The sequence below is a fragment of the Oncorhynchus gorbuscha genome, linkage group LG11 (assembly GCF_021184085.1).
Source record: "Oncorhynchus gorbuscha isolate QuinsamMale2020 ecotype Even-year linkage group LG11, OgorEven_v1.0, whole genome shotgun sequence".
In the NCBI taxonomy this organism is placed as follows: Eukaryota; Metazoa; Chordata; class Actinopteri; order Salmoniformes; family Salmonidae; genus Oncorhynchus; species Oncorhynchus gorbuscha.
The window spans coordinates 29,486,165-29,502,589 of record NC_060183.1 but is presented as its reverse complement, the minus strand read 5'-3'; the positions used below and the strand labels follow the sequence as shown (position 1 = coordinate 29,502,589).

General features: G+C 40.9%; 2 protein-coding genes across 4 annotated transcripts in view; both read right to left on the bottom strand.

Moving 5' to 3' along the window:
• lrp2b (low density lipoprotein receptor-related protein 2b) overlaps positions 1 to 9,773 on the bottom strand; it is a 112,027-nt gene extending 102,254 nt beyond the window's left edge. Inside the window, 8 exon segments of the mRNA XM_046369298.1 lie at positions 889 to 1,032; positions 1,919 to 2,035; positions 2,930 to 3,046; positions 3,412 to 3,522; positions 4,491 to 4,607; positions 6,969 to 7,091; positions 7,845 to 7,955; positions 9,544 to 9,773. Coding sequence (XP_046225254.1) covers positions 889 to 1,032; positions 1,919 to 2,035; positions 2,930 to 3,046; positions 3,412 to 3,522; positions 4,491 to 4,607; positions 6,969 to 7,091; positions 7,845 to 7,955; positions 9,544 to 9,610 — 907 coding nt within the window. The 5' untranslated portion in view covers positions 9,611 to 9,773.
• A 4,367-nt stretch (positions 9,774 to 14,140) lies between these two features.
• muc13b (mucin 13b, cell surface associated) overlaps positions 14,141 to 16,425 on the bottom strand; it is a 33,770-nt gene continuing 31,485 nt past the window's right edge. The window contains exons 11-13 of one of the 3 annotated variants that reach the window (XM_046369297.1): positions 16,054 to 16,312; positions 15,303 to 15,374; positions 14,141 to 15,272 (exon numbers count right to left, since the gene is read on the bottom strand). In XM_046369297.1, coding sequence (XP_046225253.1) covers positions 15,033 to 15,272; positions 15,303 to 15,374; positions 16,054 to 16,312 — 571 coding nt within the window. In that variant the 3' untranslated portion in view covers positions 14,141 to 15,032. Of the gene's footprint in view, positions 15,375 to 16,053; positions 16,313 to 16,425 lie in introns of all 3 variants that reach the window. The other 2 variants (XM_046369296.1, XM_046369295.1) reach the window with 2 other exon arrangements.

Below are 16,425 nucleotides of genomic sequence, written 5' to 3'. Positions count from 1 at the left end.
CACAGTAAATAGGGAGTAGGGTACCATTTGGGTAGCAGGGGTCGTTTCCTGGACACAGATCAAGCCTAGTCCTGGACTAAGAAACCATGTTGAATGGAGATTCTAAAAAACGATTAAGCTTAATCTCTGTTGTGGGGAACTGTCTCTGATTGTCCACAATCCAACTTCTACTGGCTGCCTATGATTTACACTATAACACCAGTACAATTACTAAAGAGGACATTTTTATGTAGTTTTTATGTAGTGCACGGTCGTAAGTAAAAGTGCAAATGTAAATATTTAACAAAGAGTGTGCACGCACATGCTGATGAAGGGATAAGGGAAGGTGAGAGTTAAAGCCATAAATGTGACGACAGCGGTCGTAACAGGTGAGCTTGGAGGAACATTAAAACATTCAAGAGTACAGTCTTGTTGCATGACCACAGGACCTTGGCTTTACTGCCCAATTTAACATCACACAAGCATTGAGCTGACTGTGTACGCTACTGTCCTTTTAAGTGTGTGTGTGTGTGTGTGTGTGTGTGTGTGTGTGTGTGTGTGTGTGTGTGTGTGTGTGTGTGTGTGTGTGTGTGTGTGTGTGTGTGTGTGTGTGTGTGTGTGTGTGTGTGTGTGTGTGTGTGTGTGTGTGTGTGTGTGTGTGTGTGTGTGTGTGTGTGTGTGTGTGTGTGTGTGTGTGTGTCCATGTGTCCATGTGCGTGTGCTTGTGTCAGACCTGGGTTTAAATACATGTGTATTTTATGTATCTGGTGGGGTGAAAATACTTTTTCTGTGTATTTGAGTATTTTCAAATACACAGAAAGGTCCCGCTGACCAAATTGTTAACCTCCTAAAACCCAGTACAAAGGTGCGCCCTGTAGTAAAACGTGTCAGATAGAAGAAGAGACTCACTGCAGGTTTGCTGTGCGGTGGTGTTCGTCTCATCTGTTCCTCTGGGGCAGTCTGGTTTGCCGTCACACACCTTGCCCACTGGCACACACATGGAGGAGCCTGGGCAAGGCCACTCACCAGGGTAACAGTCTCGGGAGTTACTATCTGAAAGAGAAAAGACAACACATTTCATTTGCCACCTTTTGCTGGGTAGGCCTCAATGACACAGTTATTTTTATTCTTTAATTATACATTTCACTCAGCTTTGACTAAAATGTCAATATAATTATTTCCTGGATAACCTTATTTACTTTTATGTATTGATTTATTTTTCACTCTTTATGCAGCGTGTACTGAATTATCACAGTGAATTATCACTGAATTATCACAGTGAATTATCACTGAATTATCACAGTGAATTATCACTGAATTATCACAGTGAATTATCACAGTGAATTTTCACTGAATTATCACAGTGAATTTTCACTGAATTATCACAGTGAATTTTCACTGAATTATCACACTGAATTATCACAGTGAATTATCACTGAATTATCACACTGAATTATCACACTGAATTATCACAGTGAATTTTCACTGAATTATCACAGTGAATTTTCACTGAATTATCACAGTGAATTTTCACTGAATTATCACAGTGAATTATCACAGTGAATTTTCACTGAATTATCACGGTGAATTATTGTAACGTTTGTTTGTGTCAAATAATCCCGTAAGGAATGGGTTGCAAACTGGCAACATGACATGAAAATAAAATGTCATTCATGCATTCATCATTTATTCATTTATTCGTCAATGTTTTAGGGCTGATGAAACAGTATGCTTAAAAAAAACATTTCCATTCAATTAATTTAGTATGACCACTACTTAGAATATTTACTATACTACACATATAACTACAATGTTATTTGTTCCTCTTTTATGTTCCACTTATTACATATTACCGTTTAGATTTCCAAATCAGCAATGTCCCAATCTTCATAGTCAGTGACATGATAAACTGTCCAAGATTTCCTAGTGAATTTCTCACCACATCCGTTCTCGTCGCTGTAGTCCCCACAGTCGTTGAACTCATCACACACCCAGTTCTGAGGGATGCAGCGGCCACTGCTGCAGGTGAACTGAGTTCCACTACAGCTCTGGTACTCTAAGGTGAAGAAAATGATGCAATACAATACAATACAATGTGTGTGTTTGTGTGTGTGTGTGTGTGTGTGTGTGTGTGTGTGTGTGTGTGTGTGTGTGTGTGTGTGTGTGTGTGTGTGTGTGTGTGTGTGTGTGTGTGTGTGTGTGTGTGTGTGTGTGTGTGTGTGTGTGTGTGTGTGTGTGTGTGTGTGTGTGTGTGTGTGTCTTTCATTCAACAAAACCATGACTAGCCATCAATCTGAATTGCTGCCCCCAACATGAAAAAATATTACAGTTTACTATAGAATACTACAGTACTGAAGAATATTATACTTCACACTGTAGTATCCCTCGATCATGTGCAGTGTTTACTATAGCATTTTGTAAATAGTACAGTATTATCTGCAAAAATAACGCTGTAGTAAATACTACAGTAATGTCCGCAAAAACACTATAGTGAATACTACAGTAATGTTCACAAATAACACAACAGTGAATACTATAGTATTTATACCATAGTTTACCATAGGGTAGCCTAGTGGTTAGAGCGTTGGACTAGTAACCGGAAGGTTGCAAGTTCAAACCCCCGAGCTGACAAGGTACAAATCTGTTGTTCTGCCTCTGAACAGGCAGTTAACCCTAGGCAGTCATTGAAAATAAGAATTTGTTCTTAACTGATTTGCCTGGTTAAATAAAGGTAAAATAAAAATGTGGGCTCATAACAATTGGCACGATGAAACCTCCATTAAATTCTGTGTTGGTTGCTATTGTTGAGTTGATTTAGCGAGAGGTACAAAGGTTTGAAATAGCAATCCCAGATTAACACATATTTACACCAATGTTTTAGGACTTCACCGTGTTTACGTTGTGAGGTAAGAATATCCTGTGTACTGTCGGTGGTCTATGTGCTTCTTACCACAGCCTTGCTCATCGCTGTTGTCCCCGCAGTCGTCCCAGTGGTCACAGATGAAGGACATAGGGATACAGTGGCCATTGGTGCACTGGAACTGGTGCAGAGGACATTGCTGTGTCGCTAAGAGACACAATGTAATATACTCAGCAAAAGAGCAGACATATAGGAAAATGAAATAAATTCATGAATCTTTATGTCAACCCATATGCCTGACATATATTTAGTATATATTTTGTGTCTTTGTCATTGTCATTAAAATTGGGATAAATGCATGCCTATTTGATTATGTCAAACCATAATTTCTTAATTGGGCCATATATTTTATCATCCTGCTAGGTGTCTTTGGTGTTTGGGGTCAAGACTACTCCCTCAAACAGACGGTTATCTTCAGTTGAATTTTTCCAGACTCTCTTGATCCACTGAAGTTCAATTGACTAACTCGATTGACGCTGTCGAGTTCGATTCCCCTGACCCATTCGACTTACTGCAGTTGGATTCGTCTGAGCCGTCCCGACAGTTCTGCAGCCCGTTGCAGTGCTGCGAGTTATTGTAGCAAGCTCCATTGGCACAGGTTTTCTCAGTGCAGCTGGGGTAGTCTGGAGAATAACACACACACACAAGGGTTGGGGTCAATTTCGAACTGAAATCAGTCAATTCAGGAAGTAAACTGAAATTATAATTCCATAAATGAGAAAAGGCCAGTTATGTTAAATTAATTCTCAATAAACTGAAAAGGATAAGCAATTTACTTCAAAAGTTTCAACATTTTTGTATTTTAATCACTCCTTGAATTAGCTGACTTCAACTTGAGATGACCCTGACCCTTGACACACACACACACACACACACACACACACACACACACACACACACACACACACACACACACACACACACACACACACACACACACACACACACACACACACATACTAAAAGGTAGATTGTCATGTTGAAGCATTTTCTCACAAGACCTCAAAATGGCTGTGGGGACAAAATTGTGGCAAAAGCAATGACCTAAATGTGACTGAGGATCATATAGTTGAACTATGATGGACTTGAACAACTTTCTTGTTAAAAAAGGAAGAGAGAATAAAGTCTACTCCTGTGTTGCCACATTAAGATGAACAGTGGCCTGTAATAGGAGATGCAATCTGAGTTAACAACGTAACAAGCCCTAATTAAAAATCAAACCCTTTGGTGACTAAAGCATATCTAGCAGGAACAATAACTGTAATGCTTCTTTTATTTTTAATACGAAAGGTTGTAAAAGTAGTCCCATATACAATAGAACAGTCTGAGTTTGCACATTTGCAAATCCCACAAATTGCAGTGTCATTCACAATGAACACACAGTACACTCATAAGTCCTACATCGATCATACAGCACATCACAAGCATCTATAACACTCAATCGTGAGAAAATGTGTTATTGTCAAAGTAGACAAATGTCCACAACCTCTGCTTTCAGCAGAAATGATCTAGTGCAAATGAACCAGACAGGTTTTTAGAGCCGTAAACTACAGACCAATCTTATTGAAGAACATGGATTTAAAATTCTTACTGCAGTTGTTCTCGTCTGAGTTGTCCAAGCAATCCTTCACACGGTCACATCGGTACACTTTGGGAATACACTGGCCCTCCTGGCACGTGAACTGGTGTGGTCCACAAGTCTGCTCTCCTGAAAACGCAGGAGAACACGAGCACAGCATAATCATAAGGTATGTCAATGTAATGTCAAATGGATGAGGAGGGAATTCACGTTCACATATGAATCAGGGGAGGATGGAGAAAAATCCACACTCTTTTCATGAATTTTTGTAAATAATACAATTTCGGGTTTTCAATCTTCAATCGTCTTAAACAAAGCATGACATGACTATGAAAATGACATGTTCAGAATCAGAGGAGAATGTACACAAATCCACTGCTTTTTCTTTTTCGTATGATCTTTTTTTGTTCCTTTTTTTGCATTCAATCTTCAATAGCTCTTACACAAATTATGACATGACTATGAAAATAATATATTCAGAATCAGGCGAGGATGGGCAAAAATCCACTGCTTTTTTCCCCATTCAAATGTAGTTTTTATATCATATCATATATCAGTTTATATATCATATACAGTACCAGTCTCATTCAAATTTGTTGACTATTTTCTATATTGTAGAATAATAGTTAAGTTATCAACACTATGAAATAACACATATGGAATCATGTAGTAACCAAAAAGTGTTAAACAAATCAAAATATATTCTATATTTTAGATACTTCAAAGTAGCCACCCTTTGCCTTGATGACAGCTTTGCACACTCTTGGCATTCTCTCAACCAGCTTCACCTGGAATGCTTTTCCAACAGTCTTGAAGGAGTTACCACATATGCTGAGCACTTCCTTCACTCTGTGGTACAACTCATCCCAAACCATCTCAATTGGGTTGAGGTTGGGTGATTGTGGAGGAAAGGTCATGCAGCACTGATGCAGCACTCTATCACTCTTCTTCTTGGTCAAATAGTCCTTACACAGCCTGAAGGTGTGTTGGGTCATTGGGTCTGTTGAAAAACAAATTTATAGTCCCACTAAGCGCAAACCAGATGAGATGGCGTATCGCTGCTGTGTTAGCCATGCTGATTAAGTGTGCCTTGAATTCGAAATAAATCACAGACAGTGTCTCCAGCAAAGCACCGCCACATAGCAGACCTCATCCTCTATGCTTCATGGTGGGAACCACACATGCGGAGATCATCCATTCACCTACTCTGCATCACACAAAGACACAGCGGTGGAAACCAAAAATCTCAAATTTGAACTCATCAGACCAAAGGACAGATTTCCACCGGTCTCATGTCCATTGCTCGTGTTTCTTGGCCCAAGCAAATGTCTCTTCATCTTATTGGTGTCTTTTAGTAGTGGTTTCCAATGCAGCAATTTGACCATGAAGGCCTGATTCACACAGTCTCCTCTGAACAGTTGATGTTGAGATGTGTTTATTACTTGAACTCTGTGAAGCATTTATTTGGGCGGCAATTTCTGAGGCTGGTAACTCTAATGAACTCGTCCTCTGCAGCAGAGGTAACTCTTGGTTTTTCTTTCCTGTGGTGGTACTCATAAGAGCCAGTTTCATCATAGCGCTTGATGGTTTTTGCTACTGCACTTGAAAGAACTTTCAAAGTTCTTAAAATGTTCTATATTGACTGACCTTCATGTCTTAAAGTCATGATGGACTTTAATTTCTCTTTGCTTATTTGAGCAGTTCTTGTCATAATATGGACTTGATCTTTTATATATATATATATATATTTTTGTTTGCATAGTCATGTCATGCTTTGTTCAAGAGCTATTGAAGGTTGAAAGCAACATTTTCTTATTTTTTTACAGTGTATTTTTCTCCATCCACCCCTGATTCAGAATTTACCATTTTCAAAGTCATGGCATGGTTGGTTCAATAGCTATTGATAAGAGAAAACAGAAAACCGAATATCCAATACAAACACATTTTACCTCTGAATTATAAACATTGAGAGAGATAGGCAACAGTTTTGTCTTAATCCCCAGAAATAAGACATTACTACACTTGAGAATATTTGAGCTGTTGAGATCAGAAACTCTGCTGCCTTGTTATTTTTAAGTAAAGTCAAATTGTAAGATACATTACTCCTGACACTTGATATGAAATTGTGATGCAAGTGTAACACCCCATACATTTAGCAAATTCGTAACATATTGTACGGTTTTCAAATTCACAACATATAACATGTTTTGCTAATTCGTAACTTATCATACAAAATGGCTGATGGACATCCACAAATTAATGCATACCATACGAAACGTAACATATCATACTTAATGGAGTGTCTCAGATTTATATACAGAATAATACGAAATTCTCTGAGACCAGGTTGAGATAAGACCAAACTGTGTGAGGTCAGGGCCTGTATGTTTAAAGCGTCTCAGAGTAAAATGTTGCTCTTAAGTGAGTGATATCCAGAGGAAACTGGCACCCTATGTAACCCAAAGTGAAGCCTTGTGAACTTGTACGTACTGCAGGTTCTCTGTTCGTCTGAGCCGTCAGTGCAGTCCTCCTCCCCATCGCAGACAAACTGGAGGGAGATACACTCGCCTCCCGTCACACACTTGAACTGCTGGGAGCTACAGGATGGAGGTGCTGCCACACAGAAATACACAAGGGCCCATATTCACAAAGCGTCTCAGAATATGATGTAGGATCAGTTTTTCCTTTTAGATTACAATGGCACACCCTGATCTGTTTCACCTGTCCTTGTGATTGTCTCCACCCCCTCCAGGTGTTGCTTATTTTCCCTGGTGTATTTATCCCTGTGTTTCCTGTCTCTCTGTGCCAGTTCGTCTTGTATGTTCAAGTCAACAGTGTTTTTCCCGTGCTTCTCACTTTTCTATTCTATTTTACTTACTAGTCCTCCCAGTTTTGACCTTTGCCTGTTTTCTGGATCCATTCCTGCCTGCCTGACCTTGAGCCTGCCTGCCATTCTGTACCTCTGGAACTCTGAACTGGTTTTGACCTTTTGCCTGTCCACGACCTTTCTCTTGCCTACCCCGTTTGCATTGTTAATAAACATCTTGGACTTTAACCATCTGCCTCCTGTGTCTGCATCTGGGTCTCGCCTTGTGCCCTGATACAAAGATTATATGGACAGGGAAGACCTGATCCTAGATCATGACTCTTACTCTGTGACGCTTCATGAATAAGGCACAGGACAAGTTATGCATAGGGAACTATTCAATCAAAACCGATAACCCAGTGCCTGGCGTTTTCAGAAACACTCAATCAAATTTGAATTGAATTGTATCTGGTACAGTTAGCGTTCAGCATGTATAAGAGCAAACCTGAAGCCATGTACGGCATAAGGAATTCCAAGATCATGGTACCGGTGATACTCACGACAGTTGAGCTCGTCAGAGTCATCTGTGCAGTCCTTGGTTCCATCGCACCTCCAGTCTAAGTCAATGCACTGACCGTTGGCACACTGAAACTTACCATTGTCACATCGGCCTTCAAAAGAGAGAGTGCAGCGGTCAGTAGCACAGTTTATTGTGGTAACCGCAGTATGGTTGACTTGTTAAAAAAATAAATAGCTTAGGGCCCCCAAAAGGCTAGGGCCATCTCTGACTGCACATGTGGTTATGGAAGTGGGTACGCAGACCCGGGAGCCACTGCGGCTCCCAGATATTTTGTGACCCCCCCCCCCCCCCCCCACCCCACCCCATCACTTATCTAAACCATTAGAATATCAAATTGTACACTCCCGGATCGTCTACAGAACTAGAGAACCTTTATCATTTCATGTCTTAATACGAATGAAATGTTGTACTTTTCGATAGACAAAATTACATGGTGTGAAGGGGGAAAAAATCACAGTCTTCAGTGCATTTGAACAAAACTGACATTGAGATGGACTAACTATTAATAACACATCTTTGAATCTCTTCATCTGGTAGAATTCGCTATAAAAAAAAATAAAAACGTTTTACTGTTTCCCTGAACAATAAGTAACAGTGTTTATGACAACTTCAGCTACTGTTTCGTCTACTTTGTACGGCATTTGAACCCTACCGCATGTGGCGGACCTTAAAAAATAGAGTTAATTATTGCCCATAAATACACATCCTATGAACCTTGAAACTCATGAAAGATGAGTCCTTGATCATATAGCTGGTTTTAGATGGCCAAATCGTGTCACCATGTAATACTTTTCAAAGGAAATACATAATTCATACATATTGATAATAAATCAGCTACTCCGTTTCAAAAAAACAATCATTTGATGACTTTAACCTGACGAGCTCTGAAGCAGACATATTTTACATTCAGATAAATCTAAATGTGTGCAGCTCTGAAGCAGACATATTTTACATTCAGATAAATCTAAATGTGTGCAGCTCTGAAGCAGACATATTTTACATTCAGATAAATCTAAATGTGTGCAGCTCTGAGCAGACATATTTTACATTCAGATAAATCTAAATGTGTGCAGCTCTGAGCAGACATATTTTACATTCAGATAAATCTAAATGTGTGCAGCTCTGAGCAGACATATTTTACGTTCATATAAATCAAAATGTGTGCAGCTCTGAGCAGACATATTTTACGTTCATATAAATCAAAATGTGTGCCGTTTTTAGAAAATCTAACGGTTCATAGTGTTTGTCTATGAAAATTGGAAGTGTTCCAAAACATATGTGGATCCCCCCCTAAAATTTGAAACTTAACATGTCTACACGATTGCACATTGTATCTTATGACATTCTTTACTGAAGGAACCTGTGGTATAATAGAATAAGGTCAGCACACCTATTGATCTGGCTTAGGCCTATGGTAAAAACACATCTTTTTTTATGTTTGGGGGTTTGGGCATTTGGCTGCACGTAGCATTCTGGAAAGCATATTGAACACCCAACTCTTCAACTAAGAGGACACTTTTCAAATCATGTAGAAAGACAATGATTCAATCGATTCAAAAAAACAAAAAATAATGCATTATCTCTGTGCCATAAAGGCAATACGTGTACTATAACAATTTGTTAAAGTAAATTAAAACAAACAGTAATAGACACATCCTTTTTTTCCAAATCATACATACCTTGAGTAAGCTGAATTCCTTGAGAGAGCAGTAAGAGAGACAGAACATTTAGACCTAAGAGGTCCATCTTCAAGCACCCTCTCCCTTTGGTCAATACTCTCTCTTTTTTTGGATTGGGTATAAATTAGTATGATGAACAAAATGGATTCATACTCAATCTTAACTATCACCCTTCTTCCCTCTAAGCCCAGTGTAAACCAGAGTGCCTTCTGGATGAAGTTTTCTAATCCCAAATGACATAGGGTCCAATTTGAAGTACACAGCTTTTTATGACTCTCTTTTACATTACATTCATCTAAGATTAACTTGTACTGGTGGAGATGTTGTCCACATCAGCAAGAAAACATCCCCAGTCGTTGTTGTGCAACAGGAAGACAGGACTTGTTATTTTCGTCCTGGTTTTGTAAGATCAGATCCCAACCAATCAAGACCCATTTTTAACTGTACAGTCGTAGCCAAAGTTTCTGAGAATGACACAAGTATACATTTTCACAAAGTCTGCTGCCTCAGTGTCTTTAGATATTTTTGTCAGATGTTACTATGGAATACTGAAGTATAATTACAAGCATTTCATAATTGTCAAAGGCTTTTATTGACAATTATATTAAGTTGATGCAAAGAGTCAATATTTGCAGTGTTGACCCTTCTTTTTCAAGACCTCTGCAATCCGCCCAGGCATGCTGTCAATTAACTTCTGGGCCACATCCTGACTGAAGGCAGCCCATTCTTGCATAATCAATGCTTGCGGTTTGTCAGAATTTGTGGGGTTTTGTTTGTCCACCTTCCTCTTGAGGATTGATCACACATTCTCAATGGGATTAAGGTCTGGGGAGTTTACTGGCCATGGACCCAAAGTATCAATGTTTTGTTCCCCAAGCCACTTAGTTAGCACTTTTGCCTTATGGCAAGGTGCTCCATCATGCTGGAAAAGGCATTGTTCGTTACCAAACTGTTCCTGTGTGGTTGGGAGAAGCTGCTCTCGGGAGGATGTGTTGGTACCATTCTTCATTCATGGCCATGTTCTTAGGCAAAATTGTGAGTGAGCCCACTCCCTTGGCTGAGAAGCAACCCCACACATGAATGGTCTCAGAATGCTTTGCTGTTGGCATGACACAGGACTGATGGTGGCGCTCACCTTGTCTTCTCCAGACAAGCTTTTTTCTGGATGCCCCAAACAATCGGAAAGGGGATTCATCAGAAAAAATGACTTTATCCCAGGACTTTCTTGGGCACCCTGAAGGCTTCTTCACAACAATTGAACCGCTCTCCTTGAAGTTTTTGATGATCCGATAAATGGTTGATTTTGGTGCAATCTTACTGGCAGCAATATCCTTGCCTGTGAAACCCTTTTTGTGCAAAGCAAAGATGACGGTACTTGTTTCCTTGCAGGTAACCATGGCTGAGAGGAAGAACAATGACTCCAAGCACCACCCTCCTTTTGAAGCTTCCAGTCTTTTATTCAAACTCAATCAGCATGACAGTCAACACTCACACCTGTGTTAACGAGAGAATCACTGACATGATGTCAGCTGGTCCTTTTGTGGCAGGGCTGAAATGCAGTGGAAATGTTTTTGCATGGCAAAGAGGGACTTTGCAATTAATTGCAATTCATCTAATCACTCTTCACAACATTCTGGAGTATATGCAAATTGCCATCATACAAACTGAGGCAGCAGACTTTGTGAAAATTCATATTCGTGTCATTCTCAAAACTTTTGGCCACGACTGTACATACCATAAAAGAGTGGGTCACCAACAAAATGTTTAACAATGGAGCAATTCTCACAAATAACATTGGGTTGATATCTGTAGTGCTCAAGGAACTACATTCTATAAGAGCAATGTTACTTTTATCTAAACACAATCTGAAATCATGCTGAAATCTGTTGAAGCATTACTTTTTCCCAAAGACCTACCATAAATATAGTTACAAAGACACATTGGAAAAACAATAATTTGTGGATACGAACAGATATACAATCTGAGACATCAAAAGGTAGAGGGAGAAATCTGGAAACCTTTACAAACTCCCCTGCTAACCTCAAACCTAGCCTGGGTTATGTATCCACAGGCTATTTTTGACAGAAATACTAATAATTCCACCTAAGCATAATTTTAAACACATTTAACTTTCACTGCTATGCGGATGACACACAGCTGTACATTTCAATGAAACATGGTGAAGCCCCAAAATTGCCCTCGCTAGAAGCATGTGTTTCAGACATAAGGAAGTGGATGGCTGCAAACTTTCTACTATTAAACTCGGACAAAACAGAGATGCTTGTTCTAGGTCCCAAGAAACAAAGACATCTTCTGTTGAATCTGACAATTAATCTTAATGGTTGTACAGTCGTCTCAAATAAAACTGTGAAGGACCTCGGCGTTACTCTGGACCCTGATCTCTCTTTTGAAGAACATATCAAGACCATTTCGAGGACAGCTTTTTTCCATCTACGAAACATTGCAAAAATCAGAAACTTTCTGTCCAAAAATGATGCAGAAAAATTAATCCATGCTTTTGTCACTTCTAGGTTAAACTACTGCAATGCTCTATTTTCCGGCTACCCGGATAAAGCACTAAATAAACTTCAGTTAGTGCTAAATATGGCTGCTAGAATCCTGACTAGAACCAAAAAATTTGATCATATTACTCCAGTGCTAGCCTCTCTACACTGGCTTCCTGTCAAAGCAAGGGCTGATTTCAAGGTTTTACTGCTAACCTACAAAGCATTACATGGGCTTGCTCCTACCTACCTCTCTGATTTGGTCCTGCCGTACATACCTACACGTACGCTACGGTCACAAGACGCAGGCCTCCTAATTGTCCCTAGAATTTCTAAGCAAACAGCTGGAGGCAGGGCTTTCTCCCATAGAGCTCCATTTTTATGGAACGGTCTGCCTACCCATGTCAGAGACGCAAACTCGGTCTCAACCTTTAAGTCTTTACTGAAGACTCATCTCTTCAGTGGGTCATATGATTGAGTGTAGTCTGGCCCAGGAGTGGGAAGGTGAACGGAAAGGCTCTGGAGCAACGAACCGCCCTTGCTGTCTCTGCCTGGCCGGTTCCCCTCTTTCCACTGGGATTCTCTGCCTCTAACCCTGTTACGGGGGCTGAGTCACTGGCTTGCTGAGGCTCTCTCATGCCGTCCCCGGGGGGGTGCGTCACCTGGGTGGGTTGATTCACTGTTGTGGTCAGCCTGTCTGGGTTGGCGCCCCCCCCCTCCCTCCCCCCCTTGGGTTGTACCGTGGCGGAGATCTTTGTGGGCTATACTCGGCCTTGTCTCAGGATGGTAAGTTGGTGGTTGAAGATATCCCTCTAGTGGTGTGGGGGCTGTGCTTTGGCAAAGTGGGTGGGGTTATATCTTTCCTGTTTGGCCCTGTCCGGGGGTGTCCTCGGATGGTGCCACAGTGTCTCCTGACCCCTCCTGTCTCAGCCTCCAGTATTTATGCTGCAGTAGTTTATGTGTCGGGGGGGCTAGGGTCAGTTTGTTATATCTGGAGTACTTCTCCTGTCCTATTCGGTGTCCTGTGTGAATCTAAGTGTGCGTTCTCTAATTCTCTCCTTCTCTCTTTCTTTCTCTCTCTCGGAGGACCTGAGCCTTAGGACCATGCCCCAGGACTACCTGACATGACTCCTTGCTGTCCCCAGTCCACCTGGCCATGCTGCTGCTCCAGTTTCAACTGGCCTGGGCCCTAGGACCATGTCCCAGGACTACCTGACATGATGACTCCTTGCTGTCCCCAGTCCACCTGGCCATGCTGCTGCTCCAGTTTCAACTGTTCTGCCTTACTATTATTCAACCATGCTGGTCATTTATGAACATTTGAACATCTTGGCCACGTTCTGTTATAATCTCCACCCGGCACAGCCAGAAGAGGACTGGCCACCCCACATATGCTCTCTCTAATTCTCTCTTTCTTTCTCTCTCTCGGAGGACCTGAGCCCTAGGACCGTGCCCCAGGACTACCTGACATGATGGCTCCTTGCTGTCCCCAGTCCACCTAACTGTGCTGCTGCTCCAGTTTCAACTGTTCTGCCTTATTATTATTCGACCATGCTGGTCATTTATGAACATTTGAACATCTTGGTCATGTTCTGTTATAATCTCTACCCGGCACAGCCAAAAGAGGACTGGCCACCCCACATAGCCCGGTTCCTCTCTAGGTTTCTTCCTAGGTTTTGGCCTTTCTAGGGAGTTTTTCCTAGCCAGCGTGTTTTTACACCTGCATTGTTTGCTGTTTGGGGTTTTAGGCTGGGTTTCTGTACAGCACTTTGAGATATCAGCTGATGTACGAAGGGCTATATACATAAATTTGATTTGATCCTAAGATGGAAGCATGTGCCTTTACACTTTACAGCCATTATTCAGAAGTGTTATTAAAAATCCATGCCTTTCGGAGGGGTTGGGATAAAGCGAAAGCCCAATTTCGGGTGGACCTTGTGTACAATTGTTGAATGATGTGATCTTAATCTTAAAATACAGAACTGCATCCTGACAGCACACGTTACATATTTGCAATATGATACAGTCTCACTATTAAAATTCCATTGTGTACAGAAACACACAAACTCTGAATTAATAACCAAATGCAGTTGTAAATTCAAAATTGATTTATTTTCCTATTCTTTAATCCAACGAGAGGCCAGTCTCATTTACAAAATGTATTGTGTAAAAGTCATCATACTGAACTGTGTGTATCATTGAACAACTTTACACACATTCTGTTTATTTATATCTGACTATATTTATTTTACATATACAATATGTATTAAGATGGCACATTAAGGATAAAAGGCATTATTTGCTATTTCTAAAGCCCGATGCAGATGTACAAGAGATCAAATAGATAATGCCGAACCACACCAATAAATTCCCCTAACATCAATTTAACTGCGTTCGTCCATATTCAAATAAATTAACAAGAAACATTTAAAATGACAGACCCATGCAATCATAATATAACGATGATTTAACACACGAAACCTGGGCCTTTCATGTTATAACATCTTGCATTGGCATTAACGTAAGATTTGCATGAGTCACAGACTAAGCCCTCATGTATCACACATGAATACATTATTGGATTGACATTAGAAAAAACACCTTCATTACAGTTATACAATACAATCAGGACATGAGAATGGATTAACTAATACTTAAAGACATAAGGAAAACTGAGCGACAATACATTAGTAGCCTTTTGGCTACTTACATTTCAGGAGCTTGGATACACCGCCCACTCTTGGACAGAATGGACACTGCAACTCAACTATCATTTATTGTACAACAACAAAAAAGATTGATACACAGTGCATAAAAGTTTAGTAGAACATAGGGCAGAATCACAAGTAGGAATATTTAAAAACCATTGTTATTGGTTTCTGATTTCTAAGCATTTGCGTTCTGAAGAAAATGGTATCCTTAATTGACTGTTCCAGTGGGTCTTCAGTTTCTTCTTCGATTGTCGTGTGTAAAGTAAGGGTTGTCCTAGCCTCTGCTCTGGTAGGGGTTGTTGCCCTGACCTCCGCTCTGGTAGGGGTTGTTGCCCTGACCTCCGCTCTGGTAGGCGTTGTTGCTCTGACCTCCGCTCTGGTAGGGGTTGCTGCCCTGACCTCCGCTCTGGTAGGCGTTGTTGCTCTGACCTCCGCTCTGGTAGGGGTTGCTGCCCTGACCTCCGCTCTGGTAGGTGTTGTTGCCCTGACCTCCGCTCTGGTAGGTGTTGTTGCCCTGACCTCCGCTCTGGTAGGTGTTGTTGCCCTGACCTCCGCTCTGGTAGGGGTTCCTGTTGTTGAAGCTCCTTGTGTCTTCAGGGTTCTGGTAGCTGCCAATCTAAAACACAAAACAACATCTGTATCTGACAATCTCAGTCCTGGGGGTCTTGGTCTTTACCCAGCGGGAAAAATTTGGCACCAGACATTTTAATGACGTCATTTTCTGGTTGTAACTAGTGTTCTGGTTGAGAAAACATCATATTACAACCAATAAAACATTTCCTAAAAATACATCTTTTTGTGTATACTTTAATGCATAATTAATGTTGAATGCAAGTGCTTGAAATGTTCTTCAATAAATTGTTTTTCGTGGGGTTAAATTGGCCCAGTTCTTTGTACTATTTGGTACTTTATATGTATAGTAACTGACATTTAAATATTTGACAATTTAGCAATAACCCTGCATGAGCATTTCCCTCCCAGAATTCCACACTGACTTTGTGCCACTGATCATATGGATAAATCAGGGGACATGCTGACCATAGACTTGCCTAAAACCGGTTGAGTATTTCGGTTTAGAGGTGGAGACGTCACTAGTCTCATTAGTAGATTTTCTAACACCTTTACCCCCAGAACTTAATCGAGCATCTGGTGAAATTACGCAAGATGTTAGTTCTGGATGTCCGAGATTAGACATAAAGTAATATTTTGGTAGTTATCTGGCCAGATGAACTCTTGTATATTCCCCACCCTCCTTTCTCACTCATTCTTCCTCTCTCCCTTCTCGAGGTTCTTACCCCTCCTTTGTCTCCCCTGGTCACCAGTGCCTGTCTGCTACCGCTCTCCGTCATCTCCAGGTTGCTGCCACGGTCCCAGCTGTTGTTGTTGGGCATGGCCCGGGGGATCTTGGGTACGCCCGCAAAACCTGAACTGACATTGGTCACCCCCCCATTGGTTAAGGCCGATGCCCTGAAGTCCTTGGCGGTATAGGGGCTGGTGTAGGTAGGAACCTCAGCGGTCTTCGAGGACTTCTTGGAGGAGCTCTTCTTGGACGTCCTATAGAAGACGACGATACACATAAGATTTAACAACTTCCTTTTATACTCCATTAGGGTCAATCGTGGAATCGTAACAAGATTAAAGATGAAGGTATATATTGAATTGTATTT